The sequence below is a fragment of the Fundulus heteroclitus genome, unplaced genomic scaffold (genome assembly GCF_011125445.2).
Source record: "Fundulus heteroclitus isolate FHET01 unplaced genomic scaffold, MU-UCD_Fhet_4.1 scaffold_42, whole genome shotgun sequence".
In the NCBI taxonomy this organism is placed as follows: Eukaryota; Metazoa; Chordata; class Actinopteri; order Cyprinodontiformes; family Fundulidae; genus Fundulus; species Fundulus heteroclitus.
The window spans coordinates 1,347,891-1,364,281 of record NW_023396835.1 but is presented as its reverse complement, the minus strand read 5'-3'; the positions used below and the strand labels follow the sequence as shown (position 1 = coordinate 1,364,281).

At 43.1% G+C, this 16,391-nt stretch overlaps 2 protein-coding genes across 2 annotated transcripts; both read right to left on the bottom strand.

Annotated features, from left to right (window-relative positions):
- Positions 1 to 21: 21 nt before the first annotated feature.
- Positions 22 to 1,986, bottom strand: LOC118560316 (tripartite motif-containing protein 16-like). The gene has a single exon (XM_036131238.1). The coding sequence runs from the start codon at positions 1,911 to 1,913 to the stop codon at positions 249 to 251; it is 1,665 nt and encodes a 554-aa protein (XP_035987131.1). The 5' UTR covers positions 1,914 to 1,986; the 3' UTR covers positions 22 to 248.
- A 12,121-nt stretch (positions 1,987 to 14,107) lies between these two features.
- LOC110368230 (E3 ubiquitin/ISG15 ligase TRIM25-like) lies at positions 14,108 to 16,181 on the bottom strand. The gene has a single exon (XM_021315325.2). It carries the CDS (start codon positions 16,097 to 16,099, stop codon positions 14,435 to 14,437), a length of 1,665 nt encoding a protein of 554 aa, XP_021171000.2. The 5' UTR covers positions 16,100 to 16,181; the 3' UTR covers positions 14,108 to 14,434.
- Positions 16,182 to 16,391: the final 210 nt, after the last annotated feature.

Sequence of the window (16,391 nt, the reverse complement as noted above, 5' to 3'; positions counted from 1 at the left end):
GTTCACAGTCTTTGCTGCTGAAAGCAACAAGGAGGGAATAACAGCAAACAACTGGTTTAGAAAACAATGATGAGAAATAAAGAAACCCAACAGAACCAGAACATCAATTCTGAAGAAAAACAAGTGCTGACAATCTCTGACTATTGATTTCTCTGCAGTTTAGACATAAAACAACAACCATCAAGAAAATAATCTGTTGGAGATTTAAAAACCAGAATCAAACTCACTGAACCTTCAGTGGATTTTGTCTATTTGGGTTTACAGAACTCAGCAGAACCTTCACTGATCCAAACCCTAACTCCAGCATGTAGCGGCTGAGTGAAGGTGGTCTGGACTCTGTGGAGGAGAGTCATGGTTTCAGAGACGCTGTAGAAGGACAGAATACCTGCTCTGTGATCCAGGTACACTCCTACTCTGGAGGAACCAGGACCTGAGATGGAGGTCCAGATGTTGTTGTGACCAAATTTATAACCTTTTTGGTAACAAAGTAATGCCCAAGATTTGTCATTACGTCCAAATCCACATTCATTCCCTCTTCCTGCTCTGCTGATATTCTTGTATGCGACTGCTACAATAACTCTCTCTCTCCTCTCCACCTCCCAGTAACAACGTCCAGTCAGACTCTCTCTACTCAGAACCTGATAATAATCAGTGAATCTGTCTGGATGACTAGAATCAGACTGAGGTTGATACATAAATGTCACCTTCCTGTTCCCCTCTGATAGTAACAGATAACTGTATGCTGTGTTTGGATCCAGTGTGATTTCACATGAATATCTCAAGAATCCAGCTCTGCTCTTTGGTTCTGGTTCTGACAGTAAAACATCCACCTCAGTGAGTCTCAGTGAGATGTTTGTCCATGCGTCTCTCAGGATGTCCTGTAGTTGATCTCTGAGCTCTGACACAGCTGCTGTCACGTCCTCAAAGTAGCTCAGAGGACGGATCTTGATGCTGGATGAGTGTGTAGACTCACTGAGTGCTGACAGTGAGGGGTAGTTGTGGAGAAACTGGTTGTGATCCTCTGTGTCTGAGAGCTGCTTCAGCTCAGCGTCTTTCCTCTTCAGCTCAGTGATCTCCTGCTCCAGCTTCTCCTGAAGCTCTTTGACTCGACTCCCTTCAGTTTCCTGCTGGGATCTGATCTGCTGCTTCACATCAGAGCTTCTTTTCTGGATGAGACGGATCAGCTGAGTGAAGATCTTCTCACTGTCCTCCACTGTTTTATCAGCAGAGTGCTTGATGGCCTCCAGCTCCTGTTGAAGCAGCTTCACATCTTTCTCTCTGTCCTGGATTCTCTGCTGGATGTTTTCTCGTCTCACCTCCAGCTCTCTCTGCCTCTCAGTCCTTTCTGCTGCAGCTGACACTGTGTCGTGGCCTTTATGTTCATCCACAGGGCAGAGATAACAGATACACTTCTGATCAGTACGACAGAACATCTTCATCACCTCATCATGACGAGAGCAGATGTTCTCCTGGAGGTTCTTGGAGGGCTCCACCAGCTTGTGTTTCTTTAGTGGAGCCACATCATAATGAGGCTGTAGGTGTTTCTCACAGTAAGAGGCCAGACAGACTAAACAGGACTTGATGGCTTTCAGTTTTCTTCCAGAGCAGAAATCACAGGCCACATCTTCAGGTCCAGCATAGCAGAGATCAGCAGGAGCAGCTTGGAGTCCAGTCTTCTTCAGCTGCTCCACTAAAGCTGCTAACATGGTGTTTTTCTTCAGAACGGGCCTCGGTGTGAAGGTCTCCCTGCACTGAGGGCAGCTGTGGATTCCTTTGTGATCCTCTCCATCCCAGAAGTTTTTAATACACTTCATACAGTAGCTGTGTCCACAGGGAATAGCCACCGGATCCTTCAGTAGATCCAGACAGATCGAACAGGAGAAGGTTTCTCGGTCCAGCTGGTTCTGCTCCATTTCTCCTCTCGGTCACAGTGACTGTGTGAGTTTCATTTCCTGAAAACAGCAACAGCTCTGAGCTCTGATCTACGAATCAGATGTCAGGGCAGAGAGGCTGCAGCTAATCAGCTTTCACCTCCAGCAGATGTTGCTCCACCAGCTTCAAGGTGTGTCTGAGAGCAGGAAGAACAGGGAGAGTTATCAGGTTTTACAGCCTGCAGGATAAGGAGCAGAGCTGTTAATCTAACCTTTGACCTCCTGGTTCACAAGAAACATATTAATGTTTCTAAAAAGTTTTTTTCAGATATGTTTTTGTTTTGTTGAGGCTTTAACAGAAGATTTTTTCATACTTTACAATAATAAAATCTAAGTGTAAGGAGAGTGTGTTCTTGAGGAAGGAGAAAGAAAAGATCTTATCTGCTTCAGCATCAAGACACTCCTCATATTTTAAAATTTTGACTAAAAACCTTTAAACTGATATTTTCCTCAGTGTAGCGTCACAAAGGGTCATTTTAATGTGTATTTCCTGATAATCTGAGCATAACCAGACATCTGTGCAGTAACTAATAAAAGTAACAATTTGGTTGAATTTAAAATGATCTCAGGTTTTTTAGTTAAATTCCCTTCAGGTAAATTAAAAAGCTTCATGTTCTAAAACAATTACCACTGACTGAATATAGCTCTGAAACAAGACACACGCCAGATGAATACTTTCTGTCTCAATTAGGATTTAATCTGGACTTCATCATGTTGATTTTGCTTAAATAAATACTGAACAATATTAAAAATGCATGCATTTAACCACAGGGTGCCGTTTAAACCCATGTGTGGTCTGATCCAGGTGTGTTGGAGCAAAGCTTCAGGATAGCAGCTCTCAGAATGACTTTTCCTCCAACATCACTGCATGACTGAAGCTGCTGGTTTTCTTTACCTGAAACCTTTTAAATGCAGCTGCATCTGGATCTGAAGTGTTGTGGATGAACAGAGTTTGAGTCGTTTCAACAGAACCATGAGTTTATTAAGTGAAAGGGGTCAAGGGTCGCAGCTCATGTTGATGCAAGTTAACGGCGCTCTGGTTGGTGGTGAGTGACAGATTTTTGCTGTGATTTTATTGGTCAATCTGTGGAGAAAGAACTGCAATATTTCCCCCCAAGACATGAGTTCAGTGTCTCCTGAGTGTCTTTGCTCGTGGGCAGCAGAGACACAGCTTTGTGAAGAAATGTTTTTTGTTTTTTTGCTGCCCAATTTAGTTTGTTTCTGGACAGGAGATGGAGAAAGGCGCCCAGAGAGCTGCAGCTATGAGTTCGTCTCTCTGACCAGGCAAGAAGCTGAAAGAACCACCTGAGTAGTCGCATCCAACATGAAGTCATCTCACTTGTGGCCAAGTGCACAACAGATGGAATTGTTGATAGAGTAAATAAAGCCAAACATTGTTCAATAATAATAGTATGTATAACCGATTACAGTCACAACCAGCAGCTCTCAGTGGGGCTGTGAATCGTAAACTGTGATTTTAAAAAAAAGCATCACTGTCCATGAAGATTTTGTTGGCCCCTGATACCACAGGCATTTTTAGGGCACCTAGAAAAACTAGGCTTGGTCTTTGCTAACTGTTATGGCCAGTCATATGATAATGGCAGCAATATGCAGGGTAAGAACCAGGGGGTCCAGAGGAGAGTGCTAGATCTCTACAGCGAGGCATTATGTGTTCCCTGTGCTGGTCACACACTAAACCGTGTTGTTGGTGATGCTGCCAAGTCATCTGTGGCATCGGCCAGTTTCTTTGGGCTGTTGCAGCGTCTCTGCTCCCTCTTCAGCTCCTCAGTACTCTGCTGGACAATCCTTAAAGACCATGTCAAGACCTTCACCCTAAAAGCACTGTCTACCAGGTGGGAATGTCTCATTGAAGCTGTCAAAGCGGTCCGTCATCAGTTTCCTGACATCCTAAAGACGTTGACTGAACTAGAAGACCATGCCAAGGAAAAGAGGGATGCAGAAGTTGCCTCATCAGCCAGAGGGATCTTCAAGGAGATGCAGACATGGCCTCTCCTGGTAAGTGTACAACATGTACAACATCAGTAAAGTCAGCAAGCTTCTGCAGAGTCCAGCAGTGTTTGTAGATACACTGAGGAGAGAAATCAACACAGTTACCGACTTCTTACAGGAATTCAGATAAATGGGATTCAGCTCCATGAAAACAGATGCCAGTGAAATCACACAGGAGATTGAGGTAGAAATGAGTTGGCCAGAGACAGTTTGAATATCAAGGAGAAGAGGAAACACGGGGTACAGCAGAAGAGATCTTCAAAGGAGAAGTTGTTCTTCCTCTATGGATAAAGCTCTGGTCACTCTCACAGAAAGGTTTTCCCAGCTTCATGGATTTCTGTACTCCAAGGAGCAGAAGAAAAGCAGGAAGGATTAAGGGAGGCTGGTTGAATGCTGCCACAAATCAGAGCAGGCAGCAGAAGATGTGGAAGCTCAGGACCTGAGGCTGGAGGTAGAGGGGGCAGTTCACTCCTTCCCCACACACACCTTCCCACCATCAGAGATGCTAAATCCCATCTAGAAGGAGAACATTGTTCACCTGGATCCAAGTTTAAGCATTTCACTCAGACTCCTTCTTACTCTCACAGTCACTGTAGCTTCTGGTTGAAGCTGTTCTAAAGTAAAACTTATAAAAACATGCAAACCATCATGACACACGAAAGGCTGACTTCCCTGGCTATTCTTTCATTTGAGCAACAAATGAGAAAATTGTTAGATATCAAAGATTTGCTGATGCAAAGATTCTCAACATAAAGTTTTGAGAGAGAGAAAGGGATGATGAGAAACTGAGAGAAGGAGAAAATCACAAAGATGAGGATAAACTGAAAAAGAGAAGGAGAATAATCAGGATAAATTGAGAATAAATTGAAGGAGAGAAAGAAACTCAGAGAGAGATGAGGACAAACTGAGAATGAGAAGGTTAAGAGATTAAGTCAAGTAGAGAGAGACAGAAAAGACAAGAGACATGAAGAACGAAAAAGAGAGCAATAAGAAAAATGCTGTAGAGGTAAATGATGACAGATTGATAATCAGTGATGTATGTCTCACCATCATTTATCATGTTTTCTCTGCTATCTTTGTTTTGCAGATGACTCTAAATAATCAATACTGCTCCAACCCTCTGTGGTGACAGACAGGAAACCTGACCTAAGTGACATATTAGTTTAATATTCACTGGTAAACAAAACATTTTGAAGATTAATGTATGAAATTCATTCCCAAGGTATTATACATGGGAAATTTGGTAATTTGGATTTGTCTTATATGTGTCAGGACGCAGCAGGCAGCACCATGCAGTTTTCCGCTGTTTTGCCTTCTCTGCTCTCTCCACAGGTGACCAGAGTTGGCAGGTAGGCATGGTTCACACCTGCAGCTCGTTCGGCTGCGTGCGGCTGCACTATAAGAGCAGCGCTCTGACAGCTGGAGGACGCCAGAGTGTTAACCTTGTTTGGTACGCTTCTACGGCCCCTGGCTCGTGAAAACTGGCCTCCTTCTTGTGCTAAAAACGTGTCTCCTGTGTCTCAGGTCGCCTCACGCTCTGGACCCTGTGCCCAGCGTTGCACAAGTTCTGTCGTTCCAAGACGAGCAGCCCAGTTCGGATCCCTCTGTGTCCTGCTCCTACGTTCCCCGTGCTCAAGTAATAACCCAACGCTCCATTGGTGTTACCAATCCGCGCTGAGGATTTTACCGGATCACCCTGGTTCCTCCAGCTGTCATTGGACCACCCACCACGCCACCGCTGCTCGGATCCCCCCCTTCACGGATACCACCAGCCCGCCCACAGGCCGCTCAGTCACCTGTTGCCATCTCGGAGGTCCGTTTCTCCACTCCACTCCTCCCGGCTAGGTTGCAGTGCTCGGCGGTAAGCCTTAGGTCCACTACTTCACATTTCCCCACTCCCTGTGCAAACCTAACTCTCTCTCACCCACAGATCGCTCCAGCCGATCCTTGCGTCCTTTTCTCAGCACTACTTGCTGAAGGTTATCTACGCAGTCAGTATCTGTCAAAACCGAATACTGAATAAACATCTTAAACTGCTCTGCTCCTCTAGTGTATTCTGCATGTGGGTTAAACACCTCAAAACCATAACAATATGTTAGAGGGAAGTTAAAATATCTAACAGGTAATTACACTTTTAACTTAAAACACAGGAACAAATGACTTTTAAAAGACATTCTAATTTGGCCATAAGAAAAGTGCAACAAGGAGTCGACCAGTAATGTGTTAAATTTTGTTTAGTTGCACATGAACTTAATAGCTTAGAGGACTTGATATTATAACATATATGCAAGGAAGTTATTGGTCCATGATAAACAATATCCTTAAACGAATCCAAAGTGTTCTCGGAAATTTTCTTATGACTAAATCAACAATGTTTGTTAACCTACATATTAAAGAAACACGGTGTCAGTATAACAAAATTGTTTTTTAGAAATATTGTAATTAGTTGTACACATGTTCAACATTTTCATTTCAATTAGGATTATTTGAGGTGAAATCGAGTAATTTCTGAACTTTAGGTCTTAACCCTGTCATGGTTTTTAGGTGTTTGGCCCACATGCAGAACACAGTCGGGAAACAATAAGCAGTTAAAGATGTTTATTAGGCTAATCGTACAAATAATTGCTCACGCAGTGAATCGCAGACAAAGATGGGAACGTCAGGTTCGGAAGCACTGCAAGAGGGAAAGGGGACAGGTTAACGAGAGCTTAGTGCGGGAATCTACGCTGCTGAAGCTCAGCTTACCGCCAGGTATGGAGAACCTCTCCGGGGAGGGTGAGTGGATGAATGGACTCTGCAGTTCTCTACTTCTGGTGGAACGAGGTGACTGAGCAACAGGTGAGCTGGCAGGTTGAGCAAAGGCGGGGAGCCCGAGCAGCACCACAGCGAAGAGCAAGCACAGAGAGCAGCTGAAGGACCCAGGGTGAATCCAGGGAAGGAAACTCTTTGTTCAACTTGGTAACACAAAGTGGGATTGAGGGGAATGTCAGAGCAGGATCTGAGCGGCAGGGATTCAGGAACCAGTCTTCAGAGCACGGAGACACGACAGGTGAGTAATCCAAAGCACAAACGAACTACGAGAAATAGGAGTCAAAAGTTAGAACTAGGATCTAGAATATCAGACTCACAGGAACGAGGAACTGTCGATTGGACAGTGGCCACTAAGTGTACCACAAAGTTTTAACACTCCGGCGTCCTTCAGCTGACTGAGAACTCCTTTTAAGCTCCAGCCGGAGCTGCAGGTGCGGGCCACGCCCACCTGTCAACTACAGTCACCTGTGAAGGAGAATTAGCAGAGAACAGACCGTGCAGAGAACAGCACAGCCTGCAGAATCCTGACAAACCCTTTAGTCTACAATCCTCACTATTTAAAAAAAAATTACTTTTGCTCTTCACTTAAATAGATTATTTTTAACAACAATCATGCCAATTGCTTTTAATGAGCATGAACAATGAGTTGATGATGCTTGGAATCTTTAAAATGTAATTAAATATTGGTGTAAGAAAGTTATCTATTCTTTCACTTTGGAATTAATGAACAAATTCAGATGTAAGATCTTAATATAGCAGCATGCTAGGTATTAGGATAAGATCAGGATGTAGGAGTTTTGAGAATATTAAAATAGGGTTAGGGATGTTTTTATCCTTGAATATTTGGTAACCATTCACAGACCAGTGAGTTGATGGCTAAGAATCAAATGTTGTTTATGTCAAGCTTATTTCTTTGCTTTGAAAAGTTCCAGGCTTTGAAGAGCCAACAGGTGTTCACAACATCTGGAAACATTTTCAGGCTACAAAGCCAGGAATGGTTATTTCTAAGAGGTTTGTAGACAAATCAGTTTATTCTTAATGATTAGTTCACTGTCAATTTAAAAGTAAATTTATTATTATGGAGGTGAATTAGGTTTAAAAGGTGATAATGCAGGATCTATACAGCATATTATTAATGAGAAGAGCTTAAAGTAGCATGCGATCATTTATGGAGTTGAGGAAAAACAGTGTTTAAGAAATGTCTGGGAAAACAAAAATTATTTAGACGTGTGGAGCACTGAAAATAAATGTATGCATATTTCAAAAGTTAAAATTGTGAAGTATTTATTTCCACGGAGACAGTAGTAGTGCAGCTATTGGAGTTTGGTCATTTAAACTGATGAATACCCTGAACATAATGCTGAAATTATGGTAATTAGGGGGTATTTCACAATTTATTGCTATAATTGGCTGATTTTAATGTAAATATTGTCAGGGTTCTCTGTGCTGCTCTACTCTAACTCTATTCCTCAGGTGTGTCTGGTTGGCTGAGGAGGCGTGGCCCACACCTGCAGCTCGTTGCAGGCGGCTTCCTCTGGCTTCTTAAGCAGAGCGCTGACAGATGGAAGACGCCAGAGCCTTAACCAGTCGTGGTACGACGTGGCCTCTGTCCCTACTCTCGGAAACCTGTTTGTGAGTTTTTGCTCTTCGTTTTTTGACTAATTTTTGGATCTCTGTTTTGCCTCAGATTTTGGTGCTTGGATGCACTCACCCGTCTTGACGTCTCGTTCCGAAGAAACAGACCAGCAGAACCGCTTGCTCAGATTTTGCTCTGGCGCTCCCCTCATACTTCCTGGATGTTACCCAGCGAGGCCTGAGATCCCCTCTCCCGGTTTCTGCTGGTTCTGCATTCACTCTGGTCAATCCATCTGTCAACCGTTGCCGACGAGGTTCGCTCAGGATCCCTCGCCAGTTACATCAGCCGTCCTCAGCCACCAGCCGCCTATCTCCAGCTGAGTAGAATCATAGAGTACTCCCGACGCTACTTCTTCCCGGTTAGGTCCGCCCAGCTAAATGGTAAGCAGCGCACTTTTAGCAATTCCCCTGGTTCAACTTTCAGAGTTTCTGACTTCCTCTTTCTTACAGACTCGCCAGCCTTGACGTTCTGACCCAGCCGACTCACCCGTAGTTCCGTCCGTAGATCTGCCTGTTTCCTAAAATAAACATCTTAAAACTGTGCATTGCCTCCCGATCGTATCTGCACGTGGGCTCGTCACCTGAAAACCATGACAAATATAAATATTTACATTAAATAAGGATTTAAGCTCAATGCCGTAGAAATGGCTCACATGAATATGTGAATATATGAATATATGTATGTAGCACCCCACTGCTCTGTCCGCTAGTAACTGGGACAAGAACTTAAACTCACTGGTGGGGTGGCTATTTGGGTTCGTTAAGTTCTGGTAGTTACCACGCAGGTTTACCAATTTTGAGTAATTCCTTACTCGTTCAATTACCCTACACTCCTTTTATGTAATATAAATAACTCACGACAACCAGCCACCGGAACAGTTTCTTTTAATAGGAACTTTGGAAAAATAAAACCTTAGCTCCTCAACTCCCCAGAAGAATAAAAAACTTAAACATAGAGCAAGGTCATTAATGTTTCCCTGAACAAAATAAAGCCAATAAGGCACTTTTTCTTTTCAATACCTTATGTTCCACTCACTTCCCCTTTGTGTTTTTAAAGAAAACCCTTACTTTTTAACAGTTGTGTTACTTTAACCAGAATTCCGTTTTTGTTACCAATAGAACTCCATACATTTATCCAACATTTACAGTTCTAAAACACAATATCACACATGGGCCCATACTCTCACACACACACTCTGTCCATTACCGGTTCAAGTTTTTCGTTGCAGGCCTGATGAAGCTAGGATGTGACGTCGCTCAGACAATCCTCTTCTCCCCGGTTAAACAACAAACCAAATTTAACCTGCTCGCTCAGCCGACGTCCTCCTCGTCAAGGATGCTTCGCGAGTCCAATTTTCTTTCAGAACTCCGCCACCTTATTCGCAGGATTACTCCTCCGTCGCACTGAAATCCTGGCCGCCTCGGTCCTCTCGCCACTTCAAATCAGCCGCAGTTCTCCGTCGATCAGCCGCAGTTTTCCTCCGAGGGTTTTTTTTCTCTCTGCTTAATACTTGAGCAGATATCTACGACGGAGTATTAGGGCCACACATGAAGAGAAAAAATATTTTTGCCATGACGAGATTAAACTCGATATGTCGACATTAAACTCAACATTTCGAGAATAAAGTTGAAATGTCATGTCGACTTTAATCTCGACGTGTCGACTTTAAAGTCGCCCTGTCGACATTAAACTCGCCATTTCGAGAATAAAGTTGATATATCGTGGCGACTTTAATCTCGACATTCCAAAGTTTGAAGAAAAGAGCAACCGCGCTCCACAGCTGCAGTCTCTGCGTTTTAATTAAGTGTGAAGGTAGTCTTTGCCGTGGTGCAACTGTACAATCATCACTGGAAGCGGTGGCCTACCAATAACATAACGTCTTTCCCTAGTGATGCTTACCCGGGTTCGCAGTTCTGAATTTGAGATTCTCGAAATGTTGAGTTTAATGTCGACATGGCGACTTTAAAGTCGACATGTCGAGTTTAATCTCGTCATGGCAAAAAAAAAAATCCCTTCATGTGTGGCCCTAATACTCCGTCGTAGATATCCCATACACCGTGTGCAGGAATACTTGTTCAAAACACGTCCGAAAAATCCAGTTCCATCTCCCACCTCAACTTCTGCAAACTTTATCAGCGATCTCCATTAACTTCTCTCCTCTTCTCTCTCCCGCGTCCTTCGTTCTTCTTCTCCCCATCATCCCATTGTCCCGTTTTTTTTTCTCTGTTGAGTTCACTTGTCCCTCGTTAACCTAAGCTACTTTCATAGATAGGATACTCAATACAGTCTTTACACAAATTAGATTCTTAATCAAACAACAATACACTCATGTAAATACACAAGTCATCTACAGAAAGGTTTTGGCTTTCTGTTTTTTCTTATCATTTCTCATGTTACTACAGTAACATCTTCCCTTATTTATATAATCCCTTGGATTAAAAATATATAAAAACAATCATACACATTGCTCACTTATCCCTTTTTTCTTTCTTGCATAACCAACCTTGTAAATATTTTGTAAATATTAAAGGCCTTAAGTGCATGGTTTTTAACCAGGGGCTACATGTAAATATCATTTAGTGGTTTAAACTAAAGATTATTGAACAAATCTGAACAGGCAGCATCACTTCTGGATGAATGTTATTGGAATATTATCCTAAAGTCACTATGACCTGACGCCACTTCAGACATGTGAGCACTGGAGACGCGAGAACTGCACATCATCTCTACTATCCACTGATAGCCAAGGCCAATGCTGGCGTATTTGCTGTGCGGGTTAATAAACAGGATATGACGGTCTCTGTTTTGTCTCACAGCAAAGTGTCATAGTTTGAGTTCTGTTTTAGTTTGGTTTTGTCCTGATTTGTTGTCAAACTGTGTTTTAGTTCATTTTCAGCAGACAGTTATTCAGTCAGCTCAGTTTCCATTTCAGTCACTCCCCTGTCACCAGTCGACCAATCAGTTTAGCTCTACCTGTCCTCACCACCCTTCCTCAGATCAGCTCCACCCGTTTCCTGTAATCAGTTCTACTCCGTTCACCTGCTCCCTGCTCCATTTATACCTGCTTCACTCCTCCGTTCTCTGTCAGATCATTTACCAGCCGATTGGTGAGTTTTGTCCAGCGTTCTCTTCTGATTGACCTGTTGATGTTACCCGATTGCCTTAAGATTCTGAGCCAACCTGACCCCTGAACCTGTCTTCTCTGCCTGATCTGAATGCCTGCCTGTTTTGCCTGACCTGGTTCTGTTTTTGTTATGAACGTGAATCAGGCAAACCTAGTATTCAAACCAAACAAGCGAGGTATAAGCAAAAAACAGGATTTTAATAATGAAACAGGGACAGGCGGGCTCAATAGTCAAAAGGGCAGTCCAAAATCCGGTACACAAAAGGCAGTCCAAAATAGGCAGAGGTACAGACAGGGCAAAAGCAAGCTCGGATAACCATGGGACAGAATCAGGTCGGTAAACCGGTAAATCAGTCAGACAGGGCAGGAAAAACAGATCAGGGAACAGGCTGGCTCAGAATCAAAAAGGCTCTCAGGTTAGCATCAACAGGTCAATCAAGAAAGGAACGCTGGAACAAAATTCACCGTGGGCTCGTTAATGATCTGGCGGAGAACTAAAGACTGAGGCAGAACTATATAGTGAAGTGCACAGGTGAAATGGAGTGAAAACTAATTACAGGGAAACAGCTGGAACTAATCAGAGGCAGGGAAGTGACTGACAGAGAACTGAACTGATAGGTTGGTGACTGCTGACAGGGGAGTGACAAGCTAATAGGGTAAAAACAGGGAGGTGAGCTGGCAGGTGAACAGAACTGAGCTAAAAGCTTACAGAACCCTAACAGATAGTATAAAACAAAGAACAAAATCAAACCACAACAAAACTCAAACTATTCCATAATTTAAAACTAAGACAGAACCTAAAATCATGACAGTTTTTGGAATATCTGAGCTTGCCTGATCCCTTCCTGTTTTACCTGCCTGTCTGTGTACCGTTCTGTTTCTCAATAAAGTGCTGGAACTTGACCACTTTACCGTTTCCTTATTCAATAAGTCTGGGAAGTCTTTTATTGTTTGATTTTTATACCACATTTGGCATCAATGAACAGAATCTCCGACCAAGGAGCCAGGGAGTCTGAGGAAAGGAGCAGCTTTGGCCGTGTGGAGAAGTTTTCTTGTCTCTGATCCCCCGAACGGATTCAAAGGACGAGGAGTGGCTCCTGGTCTCTGGACGATTCTGGGGCGTCAGATTCAAACCTTTCTTTTCAGGAGACGGTGAGAGGATTATTTTTCAGCACATTTTAAATGCAATTGCTTCAAACTGCTTGCAAGCTATAAAAAAATAAACCTCATATAAAATACTGCAAGAAATTTCAAAATAAGAGAGAAAAATTTGCAAAACTGTAGCTACAAAATAGTAATAAATAAAAGCCTATAAAAATGAAGAATTATATTTAGTCCTTAAAGCAAGTAAAATAAGATTCACAAATACAGAACAGTGACTACAAGTTTTAAGTTAAATCACATTAAATTAAAATTTTCAGCTGAAATATGAGCACTCCTGCTGGGAGGTTTACTAATGATTTTCACCTGGAAACAGAAGACTTTTAGTCAGGAAGTACATGAGGCTCTCCAGTATTTCAGTGCTGGATGAAAGTGGCAGGTGTGCTTAAGCATCTGACCTCTATATAGACGGAGGTAGATTTGAAAAGGAGAGTTCTCTCTCATTATTCCTTTTATTTGGTTGGTCGACCTTGAAGAGGACCAATAAAACAAAAAAAAAAAAAAATGAAAAAGGTGATCTGGAAGCAGAGAAGTCCGGCCAATGGGTAAAAGGCAAAGTTTCCAGGGACAATCCTTCCCCCAGGGTGAGATGTTTGATTTCATGCTGAAAGTGTCAGGATCCTCTGAGCTGTGGACTTGTTTCTGTTTATTGGTCTCACCTGTGTTCTCCTGATTAGCACCTGTATTTAAGTTCCTCTGTTTGTTTTTCCCGTTGTCGGGTCATTCTGGTCCTCCTGCGTCTCTGTGTTCTGCCTTCTGCTCCCGAGAAACTTGTAAGTCTCCTGTTTTCATTAAATTTACTTTGTTTAACCCCCATGTGCCTGTCTCTGCCTCGTTGCTGCCTAGGTCCTCGCCACCCCAATCATGACTGAAAGTAGGGGTCCAAAAGCATGAATGATTGGATTAAACATGCAGATTTCTGACAAAGGGGTTATTTAATACAGCAGTACTAAAAATAAAAGTTGAAGAAAAACAAAAAGCATAAAAACGGAACTTAAAGAGGTGCAGCGTTGCACGGGGAAGCGTTTTGGGGATCAGTTACACTTCTGTCATGAATAGCTGGAAAAGGTACGCTGAATATCGACGTAGAATATTAAATATGGATAACAGTCAAAGTGTCTGTGAGATAAAGAGATGTATTATTACGGAGTTGAAGCGTAAAACCACGTTTAAGTCGAATAACGACGATAGTCAGAGTCGGTAAACCCTTCTGAAGTAAGTGATGTGCTTAAGATATTAAAAAAAACAATATATTTCAGCACTGGCTCTGAGTCGAAACGTTTCAAAAATTAAAGACCACAGATCTGTGTAACTGTAAAAAAAACAGGCCTGCATGTATTTGTTTGTCTGAATGTGTTGTTTGTATGTGACTGAATCTTTGCTCGTCTGTGTGAAGTAATTCAGTTTAATTTATAAATAACACGGTTTCAAAAATATTTATTTGGGTTGAGATGACAAAAAACGTAAAAGTCAAAGTACCTAAAACATTTTATTAGTCAGTTCACAGTCTTTGCTGCTAAAAGCAACAAGGAGTAAAAACAGTAAATATTCTGGTGCTAATCAGCTGGTTTAGAAAACAATGATGAGAAATGAACAAAACCAACAGAACCAGAACATCAATTCTGAAGAAAAACAAGTGTTGACAATCTCTGACTATTGATTTCTGAGCAGTTTAGACATAAAACAACAACCATCAAGAAAATAATCTGCTGGAGATTTAAAAACCAGAATCAAACTCACTGAACCTTCAGTGGATTCTGTCTATTTGGGTTTACAGAACTCAGCAGATTCTTCAATGCTCCAAACCCTAACTCCAGCATGTAGCGGCTGAGTGAAGGTGGTCTGGACTCTGTGGAGGAGAGTCATGGTTTCAGAGACGCTGTAGAAGGACAGAATACCTGCTCTGTGATCCAGGTACACTCCTACTCTGGAGGAACCAGGACCTGAGATGGAGGTCCAGATGCTGTTGTGACCAAATGTATAACCTCCTTGGTAACAATTTAATGCCCAAGATTTGTCATTACGTCCAAATCTACATTCATCCCCTCCTCCTGCTCTGCTGATATTCTTGTATGCGACTGCTACATAAACTCTCCCTCTCCTCTCCACCTCCCAGTAACAACGTCCAGTCAGACTCTCTCTACTCAGAACCTGCCAACAATCAGTGAATCTGTCTGGATGACTAGAATAAGACTGAGGTTGATCCATCCATGTCACCTTCCTGTTCCCCTCTGATAGTAACAGAAGACTGTGTGCTGTGTTTGGATCCAGTGTGATTTCACATGAATATCTCAAGAATCCAGCTCTGCTCTTTGGTTCTGGTTCTGACAGTAAAACATCCACCTCAGTGAGTCTCAGTGAGATGTTTGTCCATGCGTCTCTCAGGATGTCCTGTAGTTGATCTCTGAGCTCTGACACAGCTGCTGTCACATCCTCAAAGTAGCTCAGAGGACGGATCTTGATGCTGGATGAGTGTGTAGACTCACTGAGTGCTGACAGTGAGGGGTAGTTGTGGAGAAACTGGTTGTGATCCTCTGTGTCTGAGAGCTGCTTCAGCTCAGCGTCTTTCCTCTTCAGCTCAGTGATCTCCTGCTCCAGCTTCTCCTGAAGCTCTTTGACTCGACTCCCTTCAGTTTCCTGCTGGGATCTGATCTGCTGCTTCACATCAGAGCTTCTTTTCTGGATGAGACGGATCAGCTGAGTGAAGATCTTCTCACTGTCCTCCACTGTTTTATCAGCAGAGTGCTTGATGGCCTCCAGCTCCTGTTGAAGCAGCTTCACATCTTTCTCTCTGTCCTGGATTCTCTGCTGGATGTTTTCTCGTCTCACCTCCAGCTCTCTCTGCCTCTCAGTCCTTTCTGCTGCAGCTGACACTGTGTCGTGGCCTTTATGTTCATCCACAGAGCAGAGATAACAGATAGACTTCTGATCAGTACGACAGAACATCTTCATCACCTCATCATGACGAGAGCAGATGTTCTCCTGGAGGTTCTTGGAGGGCTCCACCAGCTTGTGTTTCTTTAGTGGAGCCACATCATAATGAGGCTGAAGGTGTTTCTCACAGAAAGAGGCCAGACAGAATAAACAGGACTTGATGGCTTTCAGTTTTCTTCCAGAGCAGAAATCACAGGCCACATCTTCAGGTCCAGCATAGCAGAGATCAGCAGGAGCAGCTTGGAGTCCAGTCTTCTTCAGCTGCTCCACTAAAGCTGCTAACATGGTGTTTTTACTCAGCTCAGGCCTCGGTAGAAAAGTTTTCCTGCACTGAGGGCAGCTGTGGATTCCTTTGTGATCCTCTTCATCCCAGAAGTTTTTAATACACTTCATACAGTAGCTGTGTCCACAGGGAATAGTCACCGGATCCTTCAGTAGATCCAGACAGATCGAACAGGAGAAGGTTTCTCGGTCCAGCTGGTTCTGCTCCATTTCTCCTCTCGGTCACAGTGACTGTGTGAGTTTCATTTCCTGAAAACAGCAACTGCTCTGAGCTCTGATCTACGAATCACGTGTCAGAGCAGGGAGGCTGCAGCCAATCAGCTTTCAGCTCCAGCAGATGTTGCTCCACCAGCTTCAAGGTGTGTCTGAGAGCAGGAAGAACAGGGAGGGTTATCAGGTTTTACAGCCTGCAGGATAGGGAGCAGGGCTGTTAGCCTAACCTTTGACCCCCTGGTTCCTAATAAACTTTTTAAAAATGTAATGTTTCTAAAAAGTTTATTTT